Source organism: Syngnathus acus, chromosome 3 (genome assembly GCF_901709675.1).
Source record: "Syngnathus acus chromosome 3, fSynAcu1.2, whole genome shotgun sequence".
NCBI classification, from domain to species: domain Eukaryota; kingdom Metazoa; phylum Chordata; class Actinopteri; order Syngnathiformes; family Syngnathidae; genus Syngnathus; species Syngnathus acus.
In genome coordinates this window covers 5,737,456-5,764,528 of record NC_051089.1, presented here as the reverse complement: position 1 = coordinate 5,764,528, position 27,073 = coordinate 5,737,456, and the positions used below count along the sequence as shown (strand labels likewise).

Genomic DNA, 27,073 nt, shown 5'->3' with positions numbered 1-27,073 from the left:
TTGGCCGAGCTGAATGTGGATAATAGGTGACTTTTGGATCATTTACTATTTTCTGGGTTTATTAAGCACTTTAGATTTTGAATGATAGACATGCCAAGATTCTTAGTAGGTCATATTGTTAGTTTTAATGTGCCATCCTTATCGCAAATTACTGAGTATTAATTTTATGCATCCATTTATCACATAGTAGATCACAGGTGTCAAACTCAAGGCCCGGGGGCCAGATACGGCCCGCCAGATCATTTTATGTGGCCCACAAAAACCAATTGTGAATCAAATTCATGCGTCATTACCAAAATTGTCTTTACTTTAACAAATCATCTTTTTAAAATATTTGAACAGTGTTTACTTGTCTGATTTGAAAACGAGTTGTCAGTTTGTTTTGTAGCTTAAACTGTATATACATTCATACATTTATTTGAGTTGACAGTCATAATGGCCCTCCGAAGGAAACTATGACTACAATGCGGCCCGTGACAAAAATGAGTTTGACCCCCCCTGACATAGATGTACTGACAGACAAGTAGCTGCATTGTGGATTTATTTTCCACAATATGACATATAAAATAAGATGTTTTTCCCCTTTTAGACTACTCAGCTAACAGTACTGATAATTCAGGACGAGTAGGCGGTGTGTACATACAGCACAAACGTCTGTATAACTGTTAGCCAGGCGGTGATGCGGCACCATAATAACACACCTGCCCACCACTTTGGCATGCTAATGATTGTCTTCGGTTCTGGAGGAGCATTGCGAGGAGCCGACTTGCTCTCGGATACAACGTTGATTACTTGCTTTCGTGAGGTTGCTTATTCTTGGTGAATGTTTTTTTTTTCTTTCTCTTTCTCCAAGAGCAAGGTCGCACCTCTCCACACACATTGCTGTGTTTCCCTGCCAACACTCCATAATCACAAACACACAACAAAACACAAATCAAGGGATTTGTCAGGAGCAAAAACGTTCTGCGCAGTTGATCTAAACGGGGGAACATGCGTTTTCTGCATATTTCAGGGGTTATGCAAGCAATCAATATGGTTATGAGCTTTTGAGTCATAACTCAATATGTAATTATTTAGGTGCTGATCCATGCACACTGACTAATTGTTCCCACATTGGGATGGCGGGTGAAATCCATCCCAAAAGAGAGTGAGAGAGGCTTTTATAGCACCTCAATAGAGAAGTGTGCCAGTACATCTGCCTGCTGATGATTTCACTTTATCAAAAGCTGTCTTTTTAAATTGAATGAAACCTTGGCATATTTATAAAAGAAGATGAATACTTTGTTTTTATTTTTTTGTTGCAATTATTCTTTCGGGAATCGGCGGCATCACCTGCCGTCAGCTATGGCCACAATGTGTGAAGATTTGTGTATAAAAGGCGTATTCCGGCTTCAAGTCGCCATCTTTTATTCTGCCGGTGATGTACTTTATGGAGACGTGAGAATGCTGCAGTGTTAAGATAAGACGCCTGCGTCGGGCTTGCACGTGAGGCTCTTAATTCCAGTGTAAGGTGTTTGAAAAGAATGTAAGACATTCAGAAACAAAAATACTCAGCAATAATGTGATATTGTCTCCGTCTTTCAAAACCTTTATTTTCATGACGTACTGAATTTTGTGCTTGAACCAATACACCAATCAATGTTTTATCTTAAATGCAACTGTTGGGTTGACATATTGTAAATCCCCCCCCAGAAATATACTTGGACCCCCACCCCCAGGTGCCAGACCAGATAATTGACTTCAGGATATTCTTTGATTTTTTTTTCCCCCAGATTCCACAACATCCCTAGAAGGGAAAATGCTATGAATCTATTCTGAAGAATTTTTGGGATTTATATATATTATATATATATTTCTTATTTGTTTTATTTGTTTTTTGTGACATCCTATTATGAAAAGTGCATTTGAAGTGAGCATCAACAAACTCACAGCACATTGATGTACATACTGCAAATTGACTCAACTGAGATGAAGAAACTTGATATCAAATGCCAATTAAGAGTTCCATGGCACCTGTGCTAACGGTCTCCATGGAAATTTTGTGTCACGATATACGCCTTTAACGCCTTCGCACAAAGTTATTTTTGTAAAAGAATTGAAAAAAAGAAAATGACGAATGGTTCTGCCGAAAACAATTTGAATAGTTCAAAACAAAATGTCCCAGTGAGATTAATTAAATGTGGAATATTTTTTGGGGAATCATCCAGCTTTTAGTAAGTGCACAAGCAGTGTTTTACATAACATTCTAATAGCACTAAGATTGTTGATGACTAGTTTTCATTTCATTGCATGACTAATAAAGATCATCATAATGCTAAATGACTTACTTATTGTTAAAATAAATTATATTAATAATAAGCTGTTAGATTTGATGTTAGCAGATGGGCTCAGTGATAAGGTATTCATTATTTTTTACTCATTAACATGCATGTTAAGAGCTACCAATTTTTTTATGGGTTACAATTTTTTTTCTTATTTATCTTCATCCTTTTAAAACATCAGTTGAGCGAGGATCCAAGGATACCTTGCATTCTGCTTTTTGTTTGTCGGGGGTGGTGGCAGCATTCATTCACTCCAGATGGCATCAAAAGCCTCTGCGTGTTTTTTGCTTTTGCTTTGGATTGTTTTTCTTCCCAATCAAGGACCACCCCCAACAAAGGTTATTAAGTCTAGAAGAATGTGAGATTGTATTTGTTTCCACTCTGGGGAAGGGTTTTGTCAAAATCAATGGAATTAATGACAGTCCATTATTTCCACTATTGTAGCTATAATAGTAGTGGGCCTTGTGGTTCAATGCTATGGGGTTTATATATTTAACTGAATAAAATGTTTGCTAAAAAACTCTGATACCTGTCATAGGCTACAGACATACACCACGTAGAATACAGTGGTATGAATTAAATTCCTTCCATACCCACACTTGTATATTTACACATATAGTAAATCAATGTTCTGCAATGAAATTATTTGGAATGTATTTGGTAAGTTGGGGCACTCCGAAGTCGAGGTACCAACATACTGCATTGTGATTCATGTTGGATTTCGACAGTAAAGCGAATATAGCCAGTGTGGACCTTATCAAAATGCTGCAAATGCCTAACAAGCTTGCAAGTGCACGTCTCTATTAGTGCCTCTCAATATCATTCCCCCCGGCTGGGCAGTGCTCGTTCAATAGCATAATACGAGTGATGAGTATTCAGTCAGCACCTCTCTGAGATGAGACTCTAATCACTTTATTGATAACCCCGATAGGCCGCTGCGGTTCACATCGGCTGACATCAGCTCCCATTCTGTGCGTGTCCAAGTGAAATATGGGAAATGTTGCCGCCCTCGTGAGCCGATACAAGTCAAGGGGGAGGAGGTTGTGCTTCATAAGCAAGCTCAAAATAGTCATCAAATGATGACATTCATATCATTGGCGGCCTAACTTTGCCAAGAAGCTGTAGTCTGAAGAAGTAATGATCAACACAGTGGATTTTTCACAGAGATTTTGCTTTTACAATACTGAGACAAAGATACAAAGGAGCGCTGGTTGTAGGTGTAAGCACAACCCAATCTGTATTTTTATAGAAATGTTTAGACAGCATACATGATGGTTTCTGTGCTTGTTAGTTTAGTCGTTAATTTGTAACCCTTGACAGCGTGTTTTCTTTTTCTCTTCTTTTTCCTCAACTCTTCCTCTACTCTGTATTCTCCATATAAATTTGTGTCAAGACGTACACTAACACCCTTGTATGATGTTATTTTATAAAATAATAAGAAATTTATATCGAGATATATCACTCTAACACCTTTGTATGAAGTTGTTCCATAAAAATTCAATCAGGCTGCCAAAAATCAGATTTGTTGTCAGCGAGTTCACCGTCTCGGAAATGTTTGGTGTATGATGGCACCACTGTGTTTGGAAAATGTCATCGGAAGCTGCGATGCTGAATCGCCCGTCGGCGGATCCTTTAGTTAGATTTCAGTTCTTGTTTTTGCAAGATGCAACGTGGGGGTGGTGGACACGAGAGCGTCTATAAATAGAGGCACTGGTGATGGAGGCAGGTACGTGCACACGGCGGCCAGATGGTGCCTTGTGGGGGAATGTCTCCTGGTGATTTTGTTTGCAAATAGGCCTCTCCGTTAAGAAAAATGCAGCCCGGCATGTCTCCATCAGACTTGTCCATTTTAGCCTTGACTTATAAGGAGACTGCGCTGGTATGTCCAAACGCCAGCCGGGAAGAGAGTGAAATTGACACAGGGTGACAGGTTTTGTCACTCAGCGAGGCAAGCGACCTACAGGTTGTCACAGATAGAAACAGCAGAAGCAGTGACAAATTGTTTTGGGAAGGAGAAAGCGGGAGGAGCAGGTCTTGCCAATATCCATGCCGTGGTGTAACTCTGTTGAGGGAGGAATATTGTACTTTCTAGGTATGAGCTCGGCTCCCCTAAAAGAATCTACTTTGGAAACATTTCAAAAAGGGATTGCAATGCTAATGTTTAAAGTTGAGACCTATTGGATTCGAGGGGAAATGTCTTCAAGAAACAAAGTTTTCTTGATTTAACCCTTACGGTCCTCCGACAACAAAATTTGTCTAGAATCAAAACAGTTGATCTCATAAAACGTTTATCAAATGGACAGACTACTGTGTGTGTGATAAATTAAAGTCATTTATTCACACAAAGTTGGTCGCCAACTCTGACTGAAAGCTTTAGCAAGCCAAGAGGAATGAGAACAATAAGAGGAATAAAAAAAACATGACAATACGAGTAGGAACAGTCCTAAACATGGCTTACATAGTAGTATATCTTAAACATGTCATGATACGATTCTGGATGGTTTCAATAATGCTGGAGTGAATGTGTTCTGTCGCCCCTCTAGAATGTCACTTTAGTTAATCACTTTTTGTATTTTCTTGCAAAATCATTCTAAATAGCACTTTTCTTTCACTTGCCTTGGTGTTGGTGACAGGTTGAAGTAGACCAAAGTGTGCTCGGTGCAGCAACTGTGAGTCTTGACAACAGCAGTAAAGCACAGTGGCTTCGGATACACTTGTCAGAATCCAATCCTGCCTTATATTTGATCTCCACAGATTGTGCAAGTGTGTCCAATGCAACGACATTGAGCGCTGATATTCGGTAGACACTGCAGGCCAGCGCCAGACGTACTTTTATTTGAAATGCCAAAACGCATCACGGAATCATCGTTGCTGAGCGGACGCGCCGTTGCCTTTGTCTTTGAGCCCACGTATCATTTCAAGAGATCTGTCCACATAAATCTGTGTCTCTGCCCTCATTACACGGCCTCCCCTTAATATGCGTCCCGTCATCTCCTGTCGACGCTACGCTTCGCAAGGATTATCACTGCTGAAAACATTACGTGACAAGCACCAGTCATAGAAAAAATAAGCACAAAAAGTCTGACATTTTCTTTTAGTTTTTAAAGGGGTGGGATCTTCCTTTTAAAATGGTTCCTTTGGAGGTTCCAAATGGCACACATTGTACAATTTTGCCTAGCGGTGTAACACTCCGTTGTCCCTCACCACAAGAAGTTACCACCTCACTTACTGGTTTTAATTGGATTGTTTTATGGTCTTGAAGAGTTTTTCGTCAACATATGTTTACTGTAAATATTACTTTCCAATTGTTTCAACAACTGTGGTTGCGCGTTCCAATTTATGTACAAATTTGGGTTATGCAAATTTTGGCTATGTAACTTCACAGTGCGAGGTCAGGCACTCCTGAGATCCAAATAAGTGGATACAAGCTTTTGAAAAGCCCCATATAAAGGTACAGAACCCTGAGAAAGATGGCCCTGAGATAACGCAGCGATAGTCGCTGCTCTGCTTAAAAGTAAAAATGTTTATCCTTTGCTCAGTTGCAATATCTCCAATTCATTTAAAATAAGTTTATATATTTTTTGTAAGCAATGATATATGGGGTCCATACAAGAAAAGAAAATTGGAGCACACTGCCATTAAGATAAGCGCCGCAGCCCAGAGGAAGCCCAGAAATGCCAACGGCATATTGATTACGTGGCCTGTATTAATAGAAGGGGGCCAGCCGCTGCTCTCCCAGCCCGGACTTCTTATCCCAAAGTCACGGCCCAGCACCGATCCTAATGAAAACTAAGCCCGAAGCAAGGAAAAATTAAAAGAAAGTTAGTCAATTTTCTGCAGATTGCTGTGAAATTGTAAGTGAATGTTGCCAGGTAGCGTGAGAACCCCCCACAATCAGCACAGCGCAGGAGCAGGTGCAGTGATTATTTATTAACTTTAACTACTGCTCAGTCATCACACCGGGCCATCAATATCGGTTAATTAGCATCATCAGCTATGAGTTACTGCGAGGTAGGGAGCGATTACTACTTGGGCTAACTTGTTTTTCAAACCGCCTCCTGGAGTTCAAAGCCTTTTCGAACATCTGAATCGGACACGGCAGATGTTTGCGCCAGTTGTTTTGCAAATTTGTCTGTGGTAAGATTAGAAACTCTTTGGGAAAAGACTTTCAAAGAAATTTAAATGTGTTCTGATTCCATTCACGTATTCCATTTTGTGAAGTGTATGTCCTCGTTAGGGTGACTGGTGAGTTGGGCTCTATCACATTAGAATATTGGGAATAAAGTGAATAAATTCATTCCAGGCGTATTATCTGTGCAGAGAATTTCTTGATTAACATTTAGGCATTCGTAACTGTCACAAAAGTGTAAAAATCTACAGTATGAATAACTCTAACCCTAAAATAAAGTAAAACTACTCACCCTTTTGAGATGCCTGACAAACACGTAAAGGGAAGTGGAAAGGATTTTCAGTGATACTCAATAGCACTTTATAGGTCTGGTGAAACTTGTTTATTGGGAGATACGTTCTACTCGCAAGAGGTTATCATATTTTGAGAAAAAAAAATTGCACACATGCTAGATGGAACCGCAATGAATTAAAAACTTGAATTCCTTACTTTCTATTAAATGATGTCATTACTGAATGTTTTTATTAAGTACACTCATATAAAGTGTTATTTTGGGGCGAGGAAGTGGCGAGGCAAGAACGGATTAATGGCATTTCCATTCATTTCTGTAAGGGCGGATGATTTGAGATACAAACATCACGGAAGAAATTTAAATCCTACCTCAAGGCGCGATTCTACAAAATCTCTGCAATCTAGCGAGGAACACTCTACAGCTTGAATAAATAAATGTCACCTCATGATAAAGTGTATTTCCTGCTAAACTGAGGTCTGGCAGGTCTAAGCTTCTTCGATTACAGATGGTTTTCACCGGTCACTTCCATTGTCATAACATTTTTTTCATGGTTAAATTAGCAAATTGGATCAGTAGCTATTTGGAATCTGACCTCCTCTGTCCTCGGCGTCGCCTCCTTTTCTCGTTATTACCCCATTTAGTAATAATCAGCTCGAGGGGCATCTGTCCCATGAGGGTAAATGGCCACATTCATCCCTTAGTCTGTCATTTATCTTCGGGAAGACGGCGTTGGAATGATAGCGTGCCACACGGAAGTATCATGTCCACATCCAAGGACTGATGCTAATAGAAGACATAGCTCGAATCTGGATTATTGACTTGGAAAAAAAAGAAAGCTTCTCTATGGTAACCTTAGCCATGGATAATGTCTATAAATAGAACTGGCTTTTGGCTGGAGAGGGGTGGGCTAATGGAAATGTTTTGCTGAGTTTTGCAGTTCTTTTCCTCAGTCATAAAAGTTGCCGCCAATCTCCCCTTCTGCCCGGGCTGTCCACCTCCTTCTCGCTATCTGCACATAATCCTTCCCTCTGGGAGGGGAAAAAAAATTCAAATTAAAGCTGCGAGCAGCGATGAACAGGCCTGACAGAGTCGCCGATACGAGTATACAGAGTCATTGCATCATCAAACTTGCCTTGCTCTGGTCATAGGTGATGAAGACAGCTAAAAAGTTTAGCAATTCAATGTCACCCATCTGCTGTATTTTAAAGTTGACAGTTCAAGGACAAGTGTGCTTTTGAAGGACCTCCTGGAATTGGTTCAAACTGATGCCATAATGTAATGGCCTCTTCCTATATTTCCGGACAATAATTAGATGAATATTTTTTCTTCTATTTTATTTCTTTATCACGTGACTAGAATGGCATTTTAACAACATTCCAGTGTTTTTTTTTATGTATGGGTTTTTGAGACTTTTTTGTGGGTCAACTCATGACAGACATGCCTCCCAAATTTCATGTTGCAAAGTGAAATTGCCTCTGGGGGCTGAGGGGTTTCTTTGCTCCTTTTTTTTTTAACATGAGGAAAATTGTGTCACATGGGAATATAGGACCAAGACAAACGCAAGATGACACTTAAGTGTGTCCTCTTTTTTCATGCTCTGCCCACACGCAATGATGAAAAACTTATGCAATTGAGGAAAAGTTCTTGACACATTTTGTGAGTCTATTCATTATATCAGGAGGGCTTGATTTTCATAATATTACGGGGTTCATTATCTAGTAAATTTGAAGGAGATTATTTTATTGTATTAGGACAAATACCACCAAACACCATCATTCATACTTTTATAATGGCCATATTGTCTCATTATTTTTCTAGGATGACCACAATTCTGAAGTAAGAAAAAATGGTAAAAAATCCAAATGTTCACAAGGGTCATCCCTCTATTTACAGGTGCATGGCTGACATTCTGTTGTCCAAAATAATCATAAAATATGCACTTCAAACCAAAATGGCAGACGTTCTAATTATTTTCAGGGCAGGAGTTCTTGAGACAATTTTGTGGGTCTATTTGTGATAGACATGAATGTCCAATTTCTTGTTGTGAAAATATTGTTCAGATATATTTGGCGACTGATTTTTATATATATTTTTTCAACTATGGGGAACCCAACTATTTGCACCAGGATGAACATGCCTGTGAAATTTTGGCGATTTTGACACAAAGCAAGCTGACCATTAAAGTACATTAAAACGTCAACATTATTTTTTTAGGATACGGTCTTGTGTTGAGGACTAGCACAATCCCTCAAGGGTGCCCTTCCTTTTCACTCTTTACTTTCACGACAGCCGTACATCACGGCTGTGACATTAATGAGCACTGAGCATTCTCTAAAGTGTAATATTGGGATTAAACAGCTGCCCCTAGCAAAAAGAAAAAAAAGACGAATAAACAAACTGTTCATATTGCGGGTCAGTGCACACAAACACGCACACAAAAGAGAGAATGAATGCGGCCGGTGTTATCGGTGTCTCTCTGGCTGCATGGCAAACAATCAGTCACCCTCAGCAGACCTGGATGTAATGAAAGCAGCTTTACTACGCCACTAAATCACTCGACCTTTAGTGACGACCTGGAAGCACACACACGTTATCTGGTCTCTGTCGAGTCAGCTAGCCAACCTGCACTAATGTTTCACTTACTGCGGACTTTCCCAAACTGAATAAATAGCTCACACTGATACGCTAAATGGTTTCGCTGGCTCATTCCGACACGTTGCTAGCGCTGCGTTAAAGGATATTAGATTTAGTAGGAAAGCAACGGAAATGGAATTCATCTGTTCGGGGGTCATTAGAAAATCCTTCTTAACTGTACGATTGTGTTCTCTCAAATAAATAAAAAAACCTTCACATTCCGTCACAACAGTATGGCGGGTAGCGCGTCGGAGACTTGCTTGCATCCGATGTTAGTAGCTAAATTCGGGTTGAAATCTGGAGATTGGATTTAGACGCAAACGTCAGAGAATATCAATGCCTTGATGCAGTTATTGCAGCTCAAGTCTAACATACTCTAACTTCCTTTAGCATAAGCCTGGAATAATATTTTAGGTTTACAGCCCAGGGGTATTTTTCATAAATTATGACTTTACTACGGCAATGGATTTGGTTAAAAATAGACTGTGCCGTATCACGACTAAGAAACGAAACTCTGTTATAAATTGAGACCCCCCCTGTACAATATATGGTTTTAGAATCCCCCCCACCCTTCCTGAAAGATTCTTCTCAGTACAGGTCAGTGAGAGTGTGTTCACAAAGCGCATGTAATCATCCTCAATATTTTCCGCCTTGCTTTCAGACTCAGCTGGCTGTATTAGAAAACATCCTGTTGTTAAAGGAACCTCGGCGAGGTTACAAAGACCAAGCTCAGGTGTAATCTCATGGCCCTCTAGCATGACATCATCATTTTTGTGTTGTCTTCCTGTTCATTCCTAGATAGAGGCGATGAAGGAGAACCTCAATAAATGATCATCCAGAAGACCGATCCCTGTGTGGTTGCGGTAACATGTAACCTCTCAGCCAAAATGCTATTAAAAAGTTGCAAGTTTAATAACTCCAGTCCACCTTCCCTTCCCATAAAGCCCCCAGAGGGATAAACGAGGCCCATTAAGCAGCGAGATTCCCTAATGATGCTTTTGATCAGCGACTTGTCCTCACGGGCATCACATTGCAGTTTAACACTTTGAGTCCAAGACGAGCTTTTTCGGAGATGAAAAGGGCAGCATGTGCAGGTCTTAATGAAGTTTGAGGCTTATAAAAGATGCTCGTGACAGGACGATTACGGCCGTCAGCACTTCAAAGGGACACCTCGTCCGCGTGCCTGCAGCCTTCATCAAGATGACCTAAATCACGTCACAGGCTTATTAGCTGAAGCTCAAGAAAGTCAATGACTGCAAAAGATTAGATTCTGGCTTTCTACCGGTTCCTTACAGAAAATGAAAATCTGGCGATTATTAGCAGTAAAACCAAAATTGAAGCGTGTGTACTAGACAAATGGGTGTTGCTAAATTGAAAGTTATGAGTTATCGTCATTACGAGCGGCTGGAACATGAAAATGAAGGACGCCCTTAAGTGTCATTTTTCGTAATTACACAGAAGTGGCGCAATTTTGTTTATACTTGCCTCTCCAATTTTTTTGTTGTTGTTGCTATATTATAGTGTGCAGCAGTAGTATTGCTCATTAAGTTCTATTGTTTTGGTCAACAATTGAGAAACTAAAGAAGCAAACTCTTTGTATATTTGTCTTGTTTCTGCAGTCGCTTTTGTTTTGCTATCTGTCCCTACAACAGACAAGAATGCAATAAGATTCAGTGACATCGCGTGTCGCTCAAAAACGCTCCCTAAATGCAGTTGGAAGCACAGGTGTTCAAGAATGTGGACTTTTGTGTTTTGTTTTTTGTAGCGAACAAGTCAGGGATGATAAATGAGCTGCCGCGGGATGAGATAAATCACAACAGCACTTTGTGAGTGCTCTATTCACATGTCAGGAATGCGAATGAGGATAGCCAAGAACTATGGTGGTGTTAAGAATACAAGCATGTATTTAAAAAAGTAACATTGTGCTCCGGTACTTAGGCTGCCTTGCATTCCAAAAACATGCACATTAACTCAAGACTTTAAATTGTCCTTTTTGATATTTATCGCTTTCTCCATCCCTTCATAGAATCAGCAGATTTATCGGACTACACTCAACAATTTCTTGTTGTTGCCCCAGAAATAGATTCTATGGAATCGTATGAAACTACAAGTTGTAAATAGTGTATTTATACAAGCGTAAGCAATCATGGTGGGCATAAGCTGCATCCAGTGCAGGTGCAACCCTGAGCGTGGAATAATGATGCTGATGTGTTGGAATGGCCCCGAGCAAATGCATTTCCCCACCCATATTTTCTTTCCCAGGAACCAAACAAAGAAGGCACTAGATGTCGGATGCTTTATAATTAACAAGCAAGCGCTACAGAATCTGTGCAAACGACGCAAGGTGCTCAAACAGATGGCGCAAGGCCACTCGAACACAATAATGAAGTTCACTCCTGTGTTTTTTTTGTTTTGTTTTTTCTGCAAGGGCGTTACGCTTCGTTTATCCTGACAACTCACACCTGATTTATTTGCCGATGAATACTCAAATATTCAACAATAAGCCCAAACTTGTTGACCAGGCAAACAAGCTTTGCCTGTTTAAAAAGCAACATATCAAAACACATTTTAGTTTCAATGGAAATTTGCCTTGCTTTGCAGCCTGAAGACTATAACTGGGATTCCTATACTTGAAATTGGTATACACACGCAGTAGGTGTTCTCCAAAAAAATGACATCTTTTCATAGCACCCAATAAAGGAAATGTGCATGTTTGCATTTTCAAGTAAATTCAATCAAAAACACCAACCAGAAAGCAGATGGACATCTTCAAACTTTGTGAAATCACTGTTAAAATCTGAAATCTAAAAAGGATATCAGTCAGTTGTCCTCTTTCCACATTTTAATTATGTGCATGTTCAAATTAAGTAAACTCAAAGCAATGACGGCCATTTAATCCAATCCACGATGCAAAACTTGCAAAAATAGTATTCATAGACATACAGTATGTAGTGTTAACATGATCATATTTCCAGATGCTTAACATTCTGTGGTTTTGACACATTTTGACACTTTTGACACCTCAGGCAAAGTTGCTAATAGATCTACCTTTGCTTTTCCATTACACCTCTTTGCATCAATAATTTTCTTTTCAGTTTTTAAACTTCTTTTAAAAACGTCACCTGGCACATGTTTTAAAAGCTCTGAAGACAATGCTTTTAGAAGAGAAAGCAAAGCCCACAATAAACTCGGATTGGCCAGTGTTAGCGTCCGTGTTGCCGCTCCCTTTGTTGGTCTGCTCCACGGGAAGTGTATGATGTCACAGCAATTCAAATAAGAGTTAACCTCTGGCTTTGTCATCAGCATCCATTGGATGTTTGAGGATGACAGAGCACTTGAGCTGGAATCGCACCTCTTTGCCACAACACACACTTGACATTTTGGCACCTTCAATCAGCCTTGCGCTCTCACTGACAATCCATCGCCGAATGAAAACACTCAGCTTTCATATGGTTCTAAATTATGCATCTCTATTCAGCAATTAAAGCTTTTAAAGTGTTCCATACACAAAACAAATGTGCACAACCTGTTCACTTTCACACTGGATCAGTTTTCTGTCAAATTCTACTCTGCGGTAAATGTCATGCCTTGCATCTTTTTAACATGTACTGTCAAAAGATGAAAAATAATTATATCAATAATCAATGTACTTTTTTATCATGAGTGTGGGTGGAAAGCAAATCGCGCCTAGCTAGTTTGTGGCTAGCTATCTAGCATGGTACATTTACAACGACTGGGTTGTGCATTTCCTGCAGGATCAAAAGAGCCTTTTAAAGTTTCTGAATCCGACCTTGGCCTCTTTCATATGTGGTCCTAGAGAAGTTACAAACTCACTGTGAAGTGTGAAATGGAATAAGCCACTCTACCTTACGATCTTTAGCAGCAAGCAAATAATAGCTAGCCAGTCTGAGGAGACAGACTGACATGGCGTTCCATTTATTTTTTGCAATTGAGTATCTCCTGGAATTTTGGCATGTGCTCATCATGGCAATGTGTTGTACAAGCTTCTGACCTGACCTGATCTTGTTTTTGTGAAAGCAACCAGTCACCCTCTGCTGCAGTCAGAAGTGAAATGTCCACAGTTCCCAGTGGAACAAAGGGGTACCAAAGGTGGGCCAAGTGGTTAAAATGTCTCCTACAGCTAAGTAGACACGTCAATCGTTTTGATTACCCGCCCAAATGTGCTAAATGTGTGGCGTGCAGCTGGAGGCTGGAGTTCAGTGTACACGAATATTCTCCCGTGGACTTTATGAAGCCGTCACTCTATAAAGTTTATGAAGCATTGACAGCATTTCCTGGTGACTGAAGCGACTTCATTTGCAACACAGTTAAGCAATATAGTAAAAGAATGGTAGTCAATAATCTTTTATGACTTTCTTTGGTGCCGTAAATGACGTCTTTGACGAAGCCGTCGTGAACAATAATATCCGTGATTGTGCGCGAGAATTCTCATTAAAATTATGTAAAGATACATGGAGCTGCCTTGTTATCAAGCACATCCGATGTTAAGAGAAAAAATTTGATTTCTTTTTTACATTGCCAAGAGTCGAGAGTCGTCCGTGGTCACTGCACCCGATCAACTCGGAGTCAGGTCACTTCGCCACTTTCAGTGAGTCGCTTTAATGGAGAGGCAGGCCAGGCAGCGTCAGCCGAGGGTTTATTACTGTACCTCGACACCTGTCAGAGATGATTGGGCTGTGTAATTGAGGGTCAGAATGAAAGAGGCCACTCGTGACTGACTCGTCTCTGACATGACGGCGTGACGCGAAGTGATGGTCAGTAATGTAAAAAGTCTCTGGAGAGCTTCTGCTCAGCTTGAGTGGCGATTCGGGAAATGGATTCCACACGGTCCGACATTACAAGAGTGCTTCTTTCTAATATTCAGCTCCACCTGCTATTATGATTTATTTATCATGAGTGGGACACCGTTCCTGCTCACTGCCACCCCAAGTGAGTCCTCTGCTCATTCCATTTGGAAATGTGCTGGGACATTAGAGAAGGAATAAATCATTGTAGCTTTAAATACGGAGCACAATTTTAGCGCGCGCCAGATTTCTGGTGGGCTAAGCTGTGCAAAGCTGTGAAGCTATGTGAGGATAAACACAGATTGACCACAGTGTGGTCCTGAGTACGGCGGTTACATCGACGCGGACGACGATAAACAACACGTCAGACTTTGTTTTCAGGAATTCCATAATTTTTAGGGTGCCTGTCTAAAATTCCAGTTAGGATCTGTTATCTAACATAACCTGTGCTTTGCCTTAGCTCTGTACTCTGCTTTATTATATGCCACAGCAGTCAGTTCAAAAGTTTTTCTTTATCGTTTGTTAGCATAACTTCAGACTGAAGCATTCAATGTGTTTTCCCAATAAATAAGTGAAGCAGTTATTATGTTCGGCCTCTTTGGCACAGTGGGCAAAGATGAACAGAGCAGACTGAACTGAGATTGGTATATATCGTAGCGTGCAAAATTGCCATTCTTCCATTCCTCATACATTCCCTGTAGCACCTGCTGTCCATTTGTCTTTCAATACAGAAAATAACCGTCATTTTGAGTTACTGAAACTATAATGGTTCACTCGCCATCACTCACTGATGGAGTGAGTGTGAATGGCACTCTATTTCTACAGTACCAGTATGTGTACCCTGTAATTGACTGGTGATCAGTCCAAGTTGCACCGATATAGAAAATCATTAGGTAGAACTTTCATTTCCTCTTTAGCTCAAAAATGTTTTTCATTATCTATGTACCTTGAATTAACCACCAAGTTGGCCTAGTGAAAGTTACCATGGAAACCTCCACTAAATATCATGAATAACTGCAGGACGTTATACAATTCGACGTCAAATACAATAATGACTGAACAAGATAGTACGATTTATGAATTCTTTATCCGCGACTCAACTTGTAAGTCATTTCGTAAGAGCTTGACTTAAATTGAAGGTTAAGTATCCAATTCTTTCTCCTTCCAGGTGGTGGGCCAGATTGATAAACTGACGTCAGACTTTGACTTTGATCTGGATCCAGATGACTGGACGGTGGCAACGGCAAGCAGCACGTCCAGCAGCGAACGCGGCCTCGGGGAAGCCTTCCGCCTCGACTTCCTCAACGCCGACGTGCTCTCCGACAGCTGGGAGTTTTGCGGATACCTGGAGTCGGCCAGTGGGGCTTGTGCCCGCACAACAGGCGAGCCGATGGGGTACTACCCCCGAGCGCCCACGGGCCGGGGAACCATACCCACGCAGACGCCCACCCTTCCCCCCGCCGCCACCGCCTCAGTCTACTCGCAAATGAATGGCGGGCTGCCCATCCCCAACGGGCCGCGTATCATCACTCCGGATTCATCTAGCGAGGAGGCCAGCAGCTCCACGCACAGCCACAAGACGAGGGAGAGGGTCAGATTTAGTGACAAGATCCTCTACCACGCCTTGTGCTGCGACGACGACGACGAAGAGGAGCAGGAGGACCTACCGGATGACAAAAGCGGCCGCGCCACGCCCGACAGCGACAGCGAGCCGAGCCTCCTGGCTGAATCACTCGCCCCCAAACGTTCTTCGTCCGAGCACTCGCTCCTCCACAACTGCCTCGACCCTTCTTACGTACCCCCGTCGGCGAGAAGCATGACGGGAGCACATACGTTACCCAGGAAAGGCCTCCTGAACCCCAGCTGCCGCAAAAAACTGCTCCGAAACAGCAGCACGCAAACTGTGTCGGATAAGAGCACCCAAACTGTATTGCCCTATATTCCAAACAAACAAAAAACAAAGGAGCACTGAGCCAGTCGGAACCTTCCTCCGTTTATCATACCGCTCACCACAAGAACTGTGCATTATTTAATATTAAATACATAGCTAATAGATTAATACACAAATAAATCAATAAATAATAAAGAAATGCTATATGGGAAAAAAAAATCACTGGGCTCCCTAAATTCATTCCACAGCTCTGGTTAGGAACATTTATTGACTCTTGGTTACCAAAGTGAATTTTAAGGCTGACCTTCCGCCACAATCCCGAAGCCCAAAATTATCTTTTTATCTCTAACTCGTGATCCTAACAGTATCATTGCATCTTTGTTTTTCCACTACAGGTTGTTATCATGGTGACGGTAAGAACAAACTTTCACACTTGCCATCGTGGTCTCTAGTCAGGTTCAATTATGTCGCACTCATACGCAGCAGAAGCTCAATGGTCTCGAACGGCACACTATAGAAAACCATTTGAACCACAGGTGAGCAAGCACTACTGTGAGACTCAGTGCGGGGAAGCCGTCTGCCTCGACTGGTCGGGTTAATACGGAGAAGTATTTGGAGAAAAGTAAGGTGGCGGTAAGTCGTGTTATTTTAGCTACTCAGTTAGCATTAGCCAGCTAGGTCAACCATTGCAAGTTGTTTTGCAGGTAGAATGAGAGTTTGGCAGGGTCCATTTAAGGTAACAAATGTTCGCAAAATGTTCATCAGTCGTTCGCCGAATATTTTTGTGATTTTTCGTGTCTCAAGGAAATTTCGAACATGTTTGTTGCAGCAGTCCCTTTTCTCGTTAGGTAAAGATGAAAACAATTTGTTCTCCATTGTTGTTCTCTCTGACAGATGCATTCAATGCCGCATGGTTTTCTACAGACGCAAAGACAAAAATGATCATTCCATCACTCCTCTCAGAAGCAGATGTCAAGTTCTGAAACAATCCGTAACATTTCCTATTTTCCCCCCTCCTGGGTGCCCAGCAATAGTGTCATAAAAGACGTCAGCTTGAATCTAAAAGGTGAAGAAAAAAAAGCATTTTGTCTCTCCATTGAGCGGCCCAGTGGAGAATAGCAGTCGGTGGGAGAGTATTTATTCAGAGGGCTAATGCCAATAGCCATTCTCGATCGATATGTTCAAGGGAGGGTGCTGCCAGAGGGAACGGAGAACAAAAACCCAGTCAGATCCATTTACTTAAACTTAAAAGCTCTATAGAGTTGACATTTCCAAAAAATAAGCATCCAAGAGCGAGGGCTGAAAAGAAAATGTTCCTGTTAAAAGATTTTTTTTTTCTCAGACCACGGGCAATAATCCACCCTGCGGATCGGCTTTGTACGCCCGCTACCACTCAGGCAACATGCAAGCTTTCACCCAATTTCCTGTTGAGTTTGAAAGAAAAGTCAAGCATGTTATAGACTTGGAGTGAAAAGTTCGCTGACACCTACGACCTTTTTATGTTTCGCGTTGCTCTCAAGGGATGGCTGATTCCTTGCAGGAAGACATTTTTCAAAGGACCTACCCTTATGATTCACACCAAAAATTACTTTACAATTTCTTAAATGATTTTTTTTGTTTTGTTTTAACCAAGATATTAATGATTTGTTTGATTAAAAAGTAATTTGATCAGAATTGACAAATTTAATATTTATCAATATAGATATTTTGCAAACATAGCATAGCTTTTCAATTATTGAAAACTATTTTAGGGAAGAGTAATTGCTTTAGTGTAATGTGTTTGCCATAATATGTGTGTGTGCAAAAACGTTATACAGAAAATGTTGCAAATAATATTTTTTGGAGCCCCAAGCAAGGGCTTGCGAAATCTCATGGGACAGTTTGAGAAGCCCAACATTTTTACTGTAAAATTGCTTTACACACCTCAGGTTCATTTAGTGCCAATGGTGTCTTCCAAAAATATGATCGCATTTGTTCTGTGTAAATCAAATGTGTCTCTGCAGCATGCGACATTTGTTAAATTAACGTCCGCTGATGTTTGTTGAATCTATAAAATACAGTTTTGCTTCCCTTTATGGGATACACTCAAAATAATCTGTTCATGTTCAACATTTGACTTCGCCATGTCAAATGTTACTCATAATCAACCCTGGAAATCGGATTCTTCCATTCCCGTTTTAGTTTTGATTTTTTTCCCAATGCAAATTTCCTCTCCATGAAACATTGGACATAGTAATCTAGTAATCATAGTAATCTATTCATCTTCAATATTTCAATAATCCCCATTGTGCTTTGTATTAATCCTCATGGTCATTTCAAATTTTGCCCAAAAAAATAATATAAATCCAGTCGAACCCATCTGTCTTTGTTCTATCTCACAATCAACCATTTGTCACTTTCTCTGCCGAAGAAGAAACATTCCATTCTGTTCCTGTTCAAATTTGCTTTGCCCTCATTTTCAATTTTTCTCCCAAGAAATCATGTAAACTGAACCAAGCTGTTCCCGTTCAACCTTCTCTATTGCAATTCCAATGGTCATCATTCCTTCTATTTGCTCCTGACCTGTGAAAAAAGAAAGCGAGGAGGGGTTGAAGTGACGCCGATGGCTGCTTCTTCCCCACAGCAGCAGCTGCCATTTTGCAGCGAGATTGCAGAGCAAAGAGGTCATCGCAGTCATTAGCATAAACAAACAATGGCGGGCCACCGCACGGGCCAAGCATCAATTACAGCTAAAACAAACTAAGCCATCATTGTGATGCCCAAACAGCCTCCGGAAGCTGCCGTGCCAGAGCTCCTGCGCGTGTATTTTTTTTTTTTCATGCCTGGTAAAGATTTTAAAAGTCATCTGTGCTATGAATCAATATAACGGGCAGATTTGAAATGTTTGAGCAAAGCGCTGTCTCCTTTGCCAAATGGCTCATCATTCATTTCTATTAGGGAGAGAATTCTGTCCTTACTTTGCATCTCGGAGCGGCGAATCTGCATTGACCATCTGCCATCAGATGCACATAAAGCACATGGTCATTTTTTTTAACTTTTTTTTTATGTACGGGATAGCTTAAAGATTAAATATTGTACATAGTGGAAGACATTTTGTAACCAATGAAAATGTTTCATTTTTTTAAGTGACAAACACATCTTTACAAAGTTCAATATCCCCATAATTTTTCACCGACTTGCAACGAGCATGTGAGGGTGTCCTCATTATGTATGCTGCACATTTCCCAAGGAATGAGTTTGACCTGCTTGATTTGTCAAATAATTGCGATGTTGAGGGCCAATCACACGGAGGAAGGTTGACATCAAAAAGGTGAGTGTGACACAAAAATAGCCCCTTGCCCAACCTTCATATATAATTACCACACTTCACTCTCATTGCCTCCATCACTGCTTTGTGTGTGTCCGTGTGTGTGTGTGTGTGTGTTTAGTAGTAGAACAAATGTGTGTTTGCGCCGCTGATTGGGGAAGCCCGTGAAGCGGTGCGCTCAATGCAGTCCCGCTGATTACTATGGATCGGCTTGCTCCCTCAGCGTGATTTGTTTCATCTTTTTGTGGGACCATTTATATCCTGCCTCTATGAGGGCAAACTATTTCATTTGCCAGCTCACGCTGCTACCGATTTGCATTTATTATTCAATTGTTGGATTGGATGGGGAGAGAAAGAAATAATCAGTGTAAACTCTGATTATAAACACTCCGGTTTACGGTTCAAAATTTCAAAGAAATATTGCCGTGGTTCATGTTTTCTACTCCAGCATGTACGTTGAAGGATCATTTGTGATTTTTCTTGTATTGTGGAAACATTTGTTTTTGTGCGAGGAATTGTAGGGCAAGAACTGATGATTTCTAATTCCATTCACTGGGCAGAATTGTTTCCATTCAGTCCAGAACGAGATTTCCTCGTTGTTCCATCCGGCAGGCCCGAATTGTGATGCCTCTTGTCGGCATGATGTGTTGATCACGCTGCCTCCCCAAAAAATAAAAACACATGGCACACCTTTGTTTATAGAGGCACACTCATCACCTTCACGATCTATATACCCCACTTTTTTTTCCGGGCCCCACCTTCCCCCTCAAGCCCACAGTGACTCCCAGTAGCTGAGGGATGGCCCGGACAAGGCCGCGTCAGACATCAGTCACCATTGGATTGGGCCCGGGAGTGATTAATGAAGAGGCAAGCAGCAGCCACAGATAAGATGAGACCTTCACTGGGTGATGAAGGACGGGCTCTGCGTGGCTGTGGGGGTGTTTTTTACTTCCTGGAGAAAAACAAACAAAAACATTATGAGGACCATAGTCACTTCTCAGGTGCTTAAGAAGTGAGCAGGCCAAGGAAAGATTTTTTTTTTTTACGTCACCCCAATTAGCAGCTTGACCAACGCAACAACAAAAACAGTTCAGCCTTATTCAGTCATTTGTTGTCACTTAAAAATTCCCCCTTGGGAAAAGAAAATTCTTCAAGAAATAATTGTAAATAGAAAACTTCTGTTGTTGTTGATCCTAGGAATTGTTCTCATTTTGACATTTTTGTGAGAAATGGTGCAAAAGAAATTTTCCTGTCCACCCCCAAAAAATATCCTTGGACTCCCAAGGCTAGATAATTGACTTTTAGGTCTTTTCCAATTTTTCCGGGAATCGTTTTCAACATTTCCATCAGTTCACCTGTAGAGAATCTATCATGATTTTTCATCAGCTTTTCTGAAGAATTTTGGGGGTTTGTAACAAAAATGTTTTACGGAACACCTGAGCTATTCTTGCCCCCCACCCTCCACACCCCAAGAAAAAAAACTTAGCTCTCCCAGTGGCAATAGGACCATTCGTTTTGTCCTTCATAAACCAGGAAGCGGCCTAGCTAACAAACGAATTCAGGCCCAACTTGTTTGTTTGGTTTGGCCTTAGCAGAGGTCTTCTCTCTTTTTGTTGCTACTTAGTTGTTTTTCATCTTCTAAAAAAACACCCACATTTCCTGGCAGAATATATGTATTTATAGTAGGAGGATTCAATTTGTCGTTGCTTGTCTTGGGATCGGTACGTGCCATTCCAGTTGTGTTTATGAAAGGTTTGCATTTTCCAGCACTCTCATAGAAAACACATCTTTACAGCCAGAGCCATGTAATACGACGAGCATCATTGCCAGAGGAAATTACCGCGGCGGCGTAACCTCGTTGCGCGAAGCCGTAAAGTGCACACAAATTCTGGCGTGTAACAATGACACGCTCGACCAAGCGAGGAAAACTCCCAACAATAATTGAATCCTCCCCAAAAGTGCACAATTACATGAAACATCCATGCAGGATGAAAGAGGGACAAAAACACAGTATAGCGCGATAAGCAAATGTGTTGATTAAAAAGAAAAGTGCTGTTCAATTAATGTGTGGTTGTACTTTGGCAGCACTTTGAGTATTTTACTTGCAAAGAGTGCAGAAGTGCTGACACTTAACAAGCTACACATCAGAGGAGCGAATGATAAGACAGCTGAGTGGCCCTTATTTCACCTTACAAAGGGCTTTCCCCATCACTCATATTTATGACCTCCTCCACAGCCTGTGTGCTGTGAGCACGTACACACACATACACACACATACACACACGTATACAATCTCTCTCCCTCAAACACTAAAATCAACACGACACTCAAACACACCGCAGATGTCTTCATTAGATGATGAAATGTGCAAGGACAGGCAAGAGTTGTGCGAGATTTTACCTTCAGAACCAGTAGCGTGTAAAGCACAGTGGATGCCCAGGCCAATGCCCACCCCCATAAAAATATATTTTTTTAAAATTCGATTGCGGATTGAAAGCTTTGGAACTTACGTCGGTTAAAAAAGCACTGCCCTCTATTAGGCTAGATAACCCCTTCTTAAATATGGATGCCACGTTTAATTTTTCATCAAGGGGGTGAGGGAGGTGCGGAAGGAAGATTTTGTTATTCCCTGTCAAGATACACCGTCCTTAAGATGGTTTTTATGTCCTTCTGTCTGAAAAGATAAACAATCATCCACAGAGAAAGGTGTAGATAGAAGATTTTTCTTTAGAAATTAATTTTCCCTCGACTGTGGGGGTGGAGGTGGGTAATGCCCTGTTTGGCCCCCCTCTTGACACTCCACTGTTTAAAACCCATCGAACGACAACAAAACCGCTCTACCTTCCATTTTGTTCTTGTTTTGAACTTTGCCCTGTAAGAATCCATTCAAATAGAAACAATTCCTGTTGCAATCTTGTAACAGCAGCTGGTCAGTTTTTATATTTGCATTATATAAATGGTCATCTAAAGCTAACATTGTTTTGTTGAAAGCCCCGGACAGATTGGATTGCCATGACAACACATAGAGAATGAAATATGATCGAACAAAAAAAAAAACTCCATGAAGTCCTGGCAATGGAGGAGTAGAAACGAGAGCCATTATTTTTCACATTTTGTTCGTCTTGTTATGCTTTATGAATGATCTTTGGTGCTTTTGTTTTTCACTTTAGGGATCGACCGTGCCAAACTCAGCATATTGTTTAGTTGCTCTAACAGAGGCATTAAGGCAAGGTTAGCATTGGGATGAATTACGCTTGGTGGCGTGCCAAGTCACATCACCAGCGAAGCAGCATCACCTCGTCTGCCCCATTCACCAAAGGCCCCGTAATGCAGTTGGGATAAAAGGCAATCAGGCCGTACTTTGAAGTTATGGCGCCTCGGCCTTGTCCAAGTGGTCAATCAATGTTCTCTTTTTGCTTGTGTTCTTAGTGCCTCAGCGTATGCCGTAAAGCCCACAAGGCTGTTAAATAGGCGCGCTCTTGTCCGACAATCTGGACTTCCTGGCAGCCGCCGCATCGTCTCAGGACTCAAGGAGCGTGTCGAGGCGTAAATCTTGTGATCGTGACGGCGGCTACCGGTGAGCACTGAGCGGAGGGGCTGATCAGCAGCGCATTTACAAGGTAGGAGGTAAAAGGAGTGTCATGTCGTGAATACACAAAACTCGATGAGGACGCACATCAGGGAAACATCTTTCTTTGCTCTCACGTACACGCACACAATAGAAACATCTGTTTGTCAATTCCCATACTTGCATTATAATCCATTGTATGATGTAAACTATCGATTCTAATTACTATCACCACTCCTAATAGAAACATTTGTCTTTGCATAAATATGCATGCATAAATTAAACAGGCGAGTCACAAGCAGTTTTTTTTTTTATTCCCGTTGACAATGGTAATATGGTGTTTAAATAGTAAACCGGAATTAGTGATGTATCAACTTACAAGTTGTGGGTATAGTGCAGGGGTGTCAAACTAATTTTTGTCGTGGGCCACATCATAGTCATAGTTTCCTTCGGAGGGCCATTATGACTGTCGAAGCCTTATATTGTATACAGTATAGGCTACACAACAAACTGTTGAATAATTAGCTTTAAAATCAGAGAGTAGGAAAAACTGTTCAAATATTTTTAAAAAACAATGGAAATAAAAATTGCTAGCATTTTTGCAAATTGCAAATTTTTAATTCAGTATTGATAGTTGATGCACAATTTGTCTTTGCGGGCCGCATAAAAGGATGCGGCGGGCCCTATCTGGTCCCCGTGCCTTGAGTTTGACACCTTACCCATTTCTTCGTCTGTTTTATTTTATATCTGCAGTGAATAAAATATAAAGGTCACCATCTGCCCATTCAAGTCACTTTTGAAACAGACGTGACCTGTCTCCTTCAATTTTGGACCAACAAAAACCTCATGTGGGGCAGCATTCCATTAAGTAATATTGTGACCAGTTATCCACTTAACTCAGAGAAAGCTTGTTTGGCCAACAAGGTTGAGAGATGACGAGGGCTTGACAGCACCGTCTCTCTCCCAGCATAAATGTAATCCTGAAAAACAATCAATTTTTTACTCAATGTACCCATACCTTGTTTTTTCTGTCCCTGTACCAGAATACAGTTCAATTATTTTGTATCCTGAACATGTAACACCAGTACATGCACTCAGTGACTCCTCAAGCCTGTTCATAAATCCCGCAACAGTGTGCATGGAAGCCTCTGAATCATTGAAGAAATCAATGACAGACGTTTACATTATGTATCTGTGTATGAATGGATGGACTGTGAATGGAAAGTCAGATTTTTACAAAGGTAATGTTTGTGAATGAGTTGTTTGCAGTACTTACATATGGACATAAATAAAGGTTAGACTGACATTTACATGACCCCAGCCCGTCTGCTCTCACCCGCTATTGTAAATGAGGACCAGACCATTCAAATTCGATTGTCCATGTTTTCCTTGCTCTCCAGCTGTCTTGGTGGTACACTAGTGCAGCCTATCACTATCACGGTGTGTGTGTGGGCCTCATTACGACGAGTGGAACCTGTGCAACGAGCGCACTTGTTGTCTGCCAGTGTGGCTGTCAGTGCCCGCAGCACTGTGCTTTTAATTAGCATGCCATTAGGTTTGTGGCTGCGGGCACATGTCGCGCGGCGCAGTCATGGCGGTGAATCACCAATTGTCTCAAACGCACATGCTCCAACGCCCAACGTGGTGACATATATTAAGAGCCTTATTTTTGATTGATTGGATTTAGTTTTTAATGCCTGTGTGGTTTCGCAATGTGGGGTTGCAGATAAATGGAGAGGGCTGACACATTTGTCATGAATCCAATGGTGAGTTTGAAGTCAAATCAAAAAGTCAAAATCTAAAGTTGAAAATGTGAGAAAGAGCAGTCAAGGCCATCAACTTCAAGTCTTTAGTTGTCATGATGTGTGTTGTGGATTTCTACTTGATTTTGTTTCCACTTGTGTTCGTCAACCATGGTCCCTTTTGTCTTCCAATCAGCTCCCTCGGCCATTCGTGTTTTGTCCTCATTGTCAGTTCAGTCTCTGTTATTGTCGGATCATTGTCTTTGAGTTTATTCCTGGTTTTGTTTTGCTATTTTATCTCATATTTTAGTCTTTGTTAATTCAGGGTTTTTTTTGTGTTTTTTTTTATTCTGCGTGCCTTGCTAGCATGCTTTTTTTTTGTTCTTTGAGATTAAAGTCCTACTTTGAATGCAATTCTGCCTTGCCTCTTTGCTTCCCCTCACTTGAGTCCTCAATCATGACAGTACTCTTAAATATATCAAATAAATAAATACAATTGGTCTGGCACTGTTATTAACAATATTGGAATGGACATATCCATCATCATTTACATTTTGTGTGTATGTGAATGGACCGGCAGGTGTTTATTGTTTTTCCCAGTGCTTTTTCCTCCCAACTAATCAAAGCTGACATTGTGTCATGTTCCACAGGGGCAGGTGATGCCTTTCCAAGAAGCCTCCATCCACTCATAAATACCTTGACTGGCCTTCTTTTTATTGCTGCAGCTCTCCATTTCCTCCTTTGCTCAATCATCATCATCATCCAGCCAAGAAGAAGAAGTAGTGAGTTGAGTGAAGGAGAGCGCCCTTTCCTCAGGTCATTAGCGTCTCCTCGCCGAAGGTACCCAGACGCCATCGCCTTGTGCTCTTTTTTACACACTATAAGAAAGACACTTGGCAGACTCCAAGAATACGTTTCTGCTTAATTAATCCCACTCCTTCCTTTAGCTATTTAAAGCCAACGATCTGTTTAACAACTTTCAGCGACACTAAACGGGTAATTAGTCACAAGCCAATCATTTTTTTTTCTTCATACTTTTTACTGGCATGATCACATGTGGGATCTGCATCCCGCTATTGGCTTTATTTTAGCCACGTGTTTGAAGTTGCCATTGTTGTCTATCTGTAAAAATGGCATTAAGATGCCAATCCAAAAGTTGGCGATGTAAACCAAATGCCCTTTAGGGTTGGCGTTTGCTTTTTGAATCCCCTTTGTTGCCGTAGATATCAAATTTTAAATTCAGTCACCACTCACGGGGGAGAGCAATCGAGCCCTGTCGCGAATAGTGAAAATGACTATGTTGTGAGAATTGGTTTTTTTTTCTTTTTTGCTTAAAATGACTTAATTCTTCTAACATTTCGGCTTTATTTTCGTGAAAGGGTTCACATGACTTTGCTCATTTTAACTATTGGAATATTTTTGTTATTATTATTAAGACTTTATATTTTGATATTATTCTTGTAGTTATGATATATGTGTTACTCAATCCTATTTTTCTTTTTTCCTCATACAAATAAGAACTGTTTCCCTGGCTCTACTTGCAGCTTTTCCTGCCCATATGCAGGCTTTTGGATTTAGGTTTGTGTTGGGTATGAATGTGAAAACGAATGAATGGCAAAGATGACGTGGGCATGATCAAAACAGTCAATCTGCCCTTTAGATAAATTGATTTTATCTTAAGCCTCCACTGCTGTTGTTGCAGGTCGTTGGCGGCGCGGGACAAAATGTATCAGTTGTGACGTTGCTCTATTTTAAACCTCAGTCTATTCAACCCAAAAAAAAAAAAAACCTGAGCGTCCACAAGCCAGTTCCATGCTTGTGAACAGCCGCGCTTATTCGGAAAACACAGAGCATTGGTGAATTCATATTTACACCTGGCCAATGGAAGCTCTCAGCATTTTAGTGATTTCTCATCATGCTAGCATTTGAATGAATGTCACAAATGGGCCATTCCGCCTCCAAAACGTTGGCAAACGCTGAAAGTCATTGTGCCACGATGGAGTGATCCCAGAATCCCTCTTGCATCCTGTTTTCATTCTGCATGGCACCACAACAAATCCTCGATTCAAACACATGGCCTCCAGGCCACACAATGTTGACGCTGTTTGTGAGGAAAGGAGGCAAACATCAATGAGCAGCGAATCTTATAATTTCCGCAAGTAATGTCGAATCCTTTTAAACGCATTAATCACCATGCAACACTCACTGACCACAGTCCTTCGCTATTAACGCCGCAAAGTCTGAGCTCGATGGCAAACTAATGGCATCTCTGCGTTCTCTCCTCTCTCCTTCCCTTTCCGGCGATTGCGACAGTTACACTAACGTTAGTCCTGCATGTCAATTCGTCTCTTAACTCTCGGCGGAATCGACAAATCCGAGGAAGC

At 41.1% G+C, this 27,073-nt stretch overlaps 1 protein-coding gene across 2 annotated transcripts in view; it reads left to right on the top strand.

Annotated features, from left to right (window-relative positions):
• Positions 1-18,430, top strand: part of insyn1 (inhibitory synaptic factor 1) — a 52,285-nt gene extending 33,855 nt beyond the window's left edge. For both annotated transcript variants that reach the window (XM_037247477.1, XM_037247478.1), the window contains exon 3: positions 15,350-18,430. In XM_037247477.1, coding sequence (XP_037103372.1) covers positions 15,350-16,153 — 804 coding nt within the window. In that variant the 3' untranslated portion in view covers positions 16,154-18,430. The remainder of the gene's footprint in view (positions 1-15,349) is intronic.
• The last annotated feature ends 8,643 nt before the right edge of the window (positions 18,431-27,073 follow it).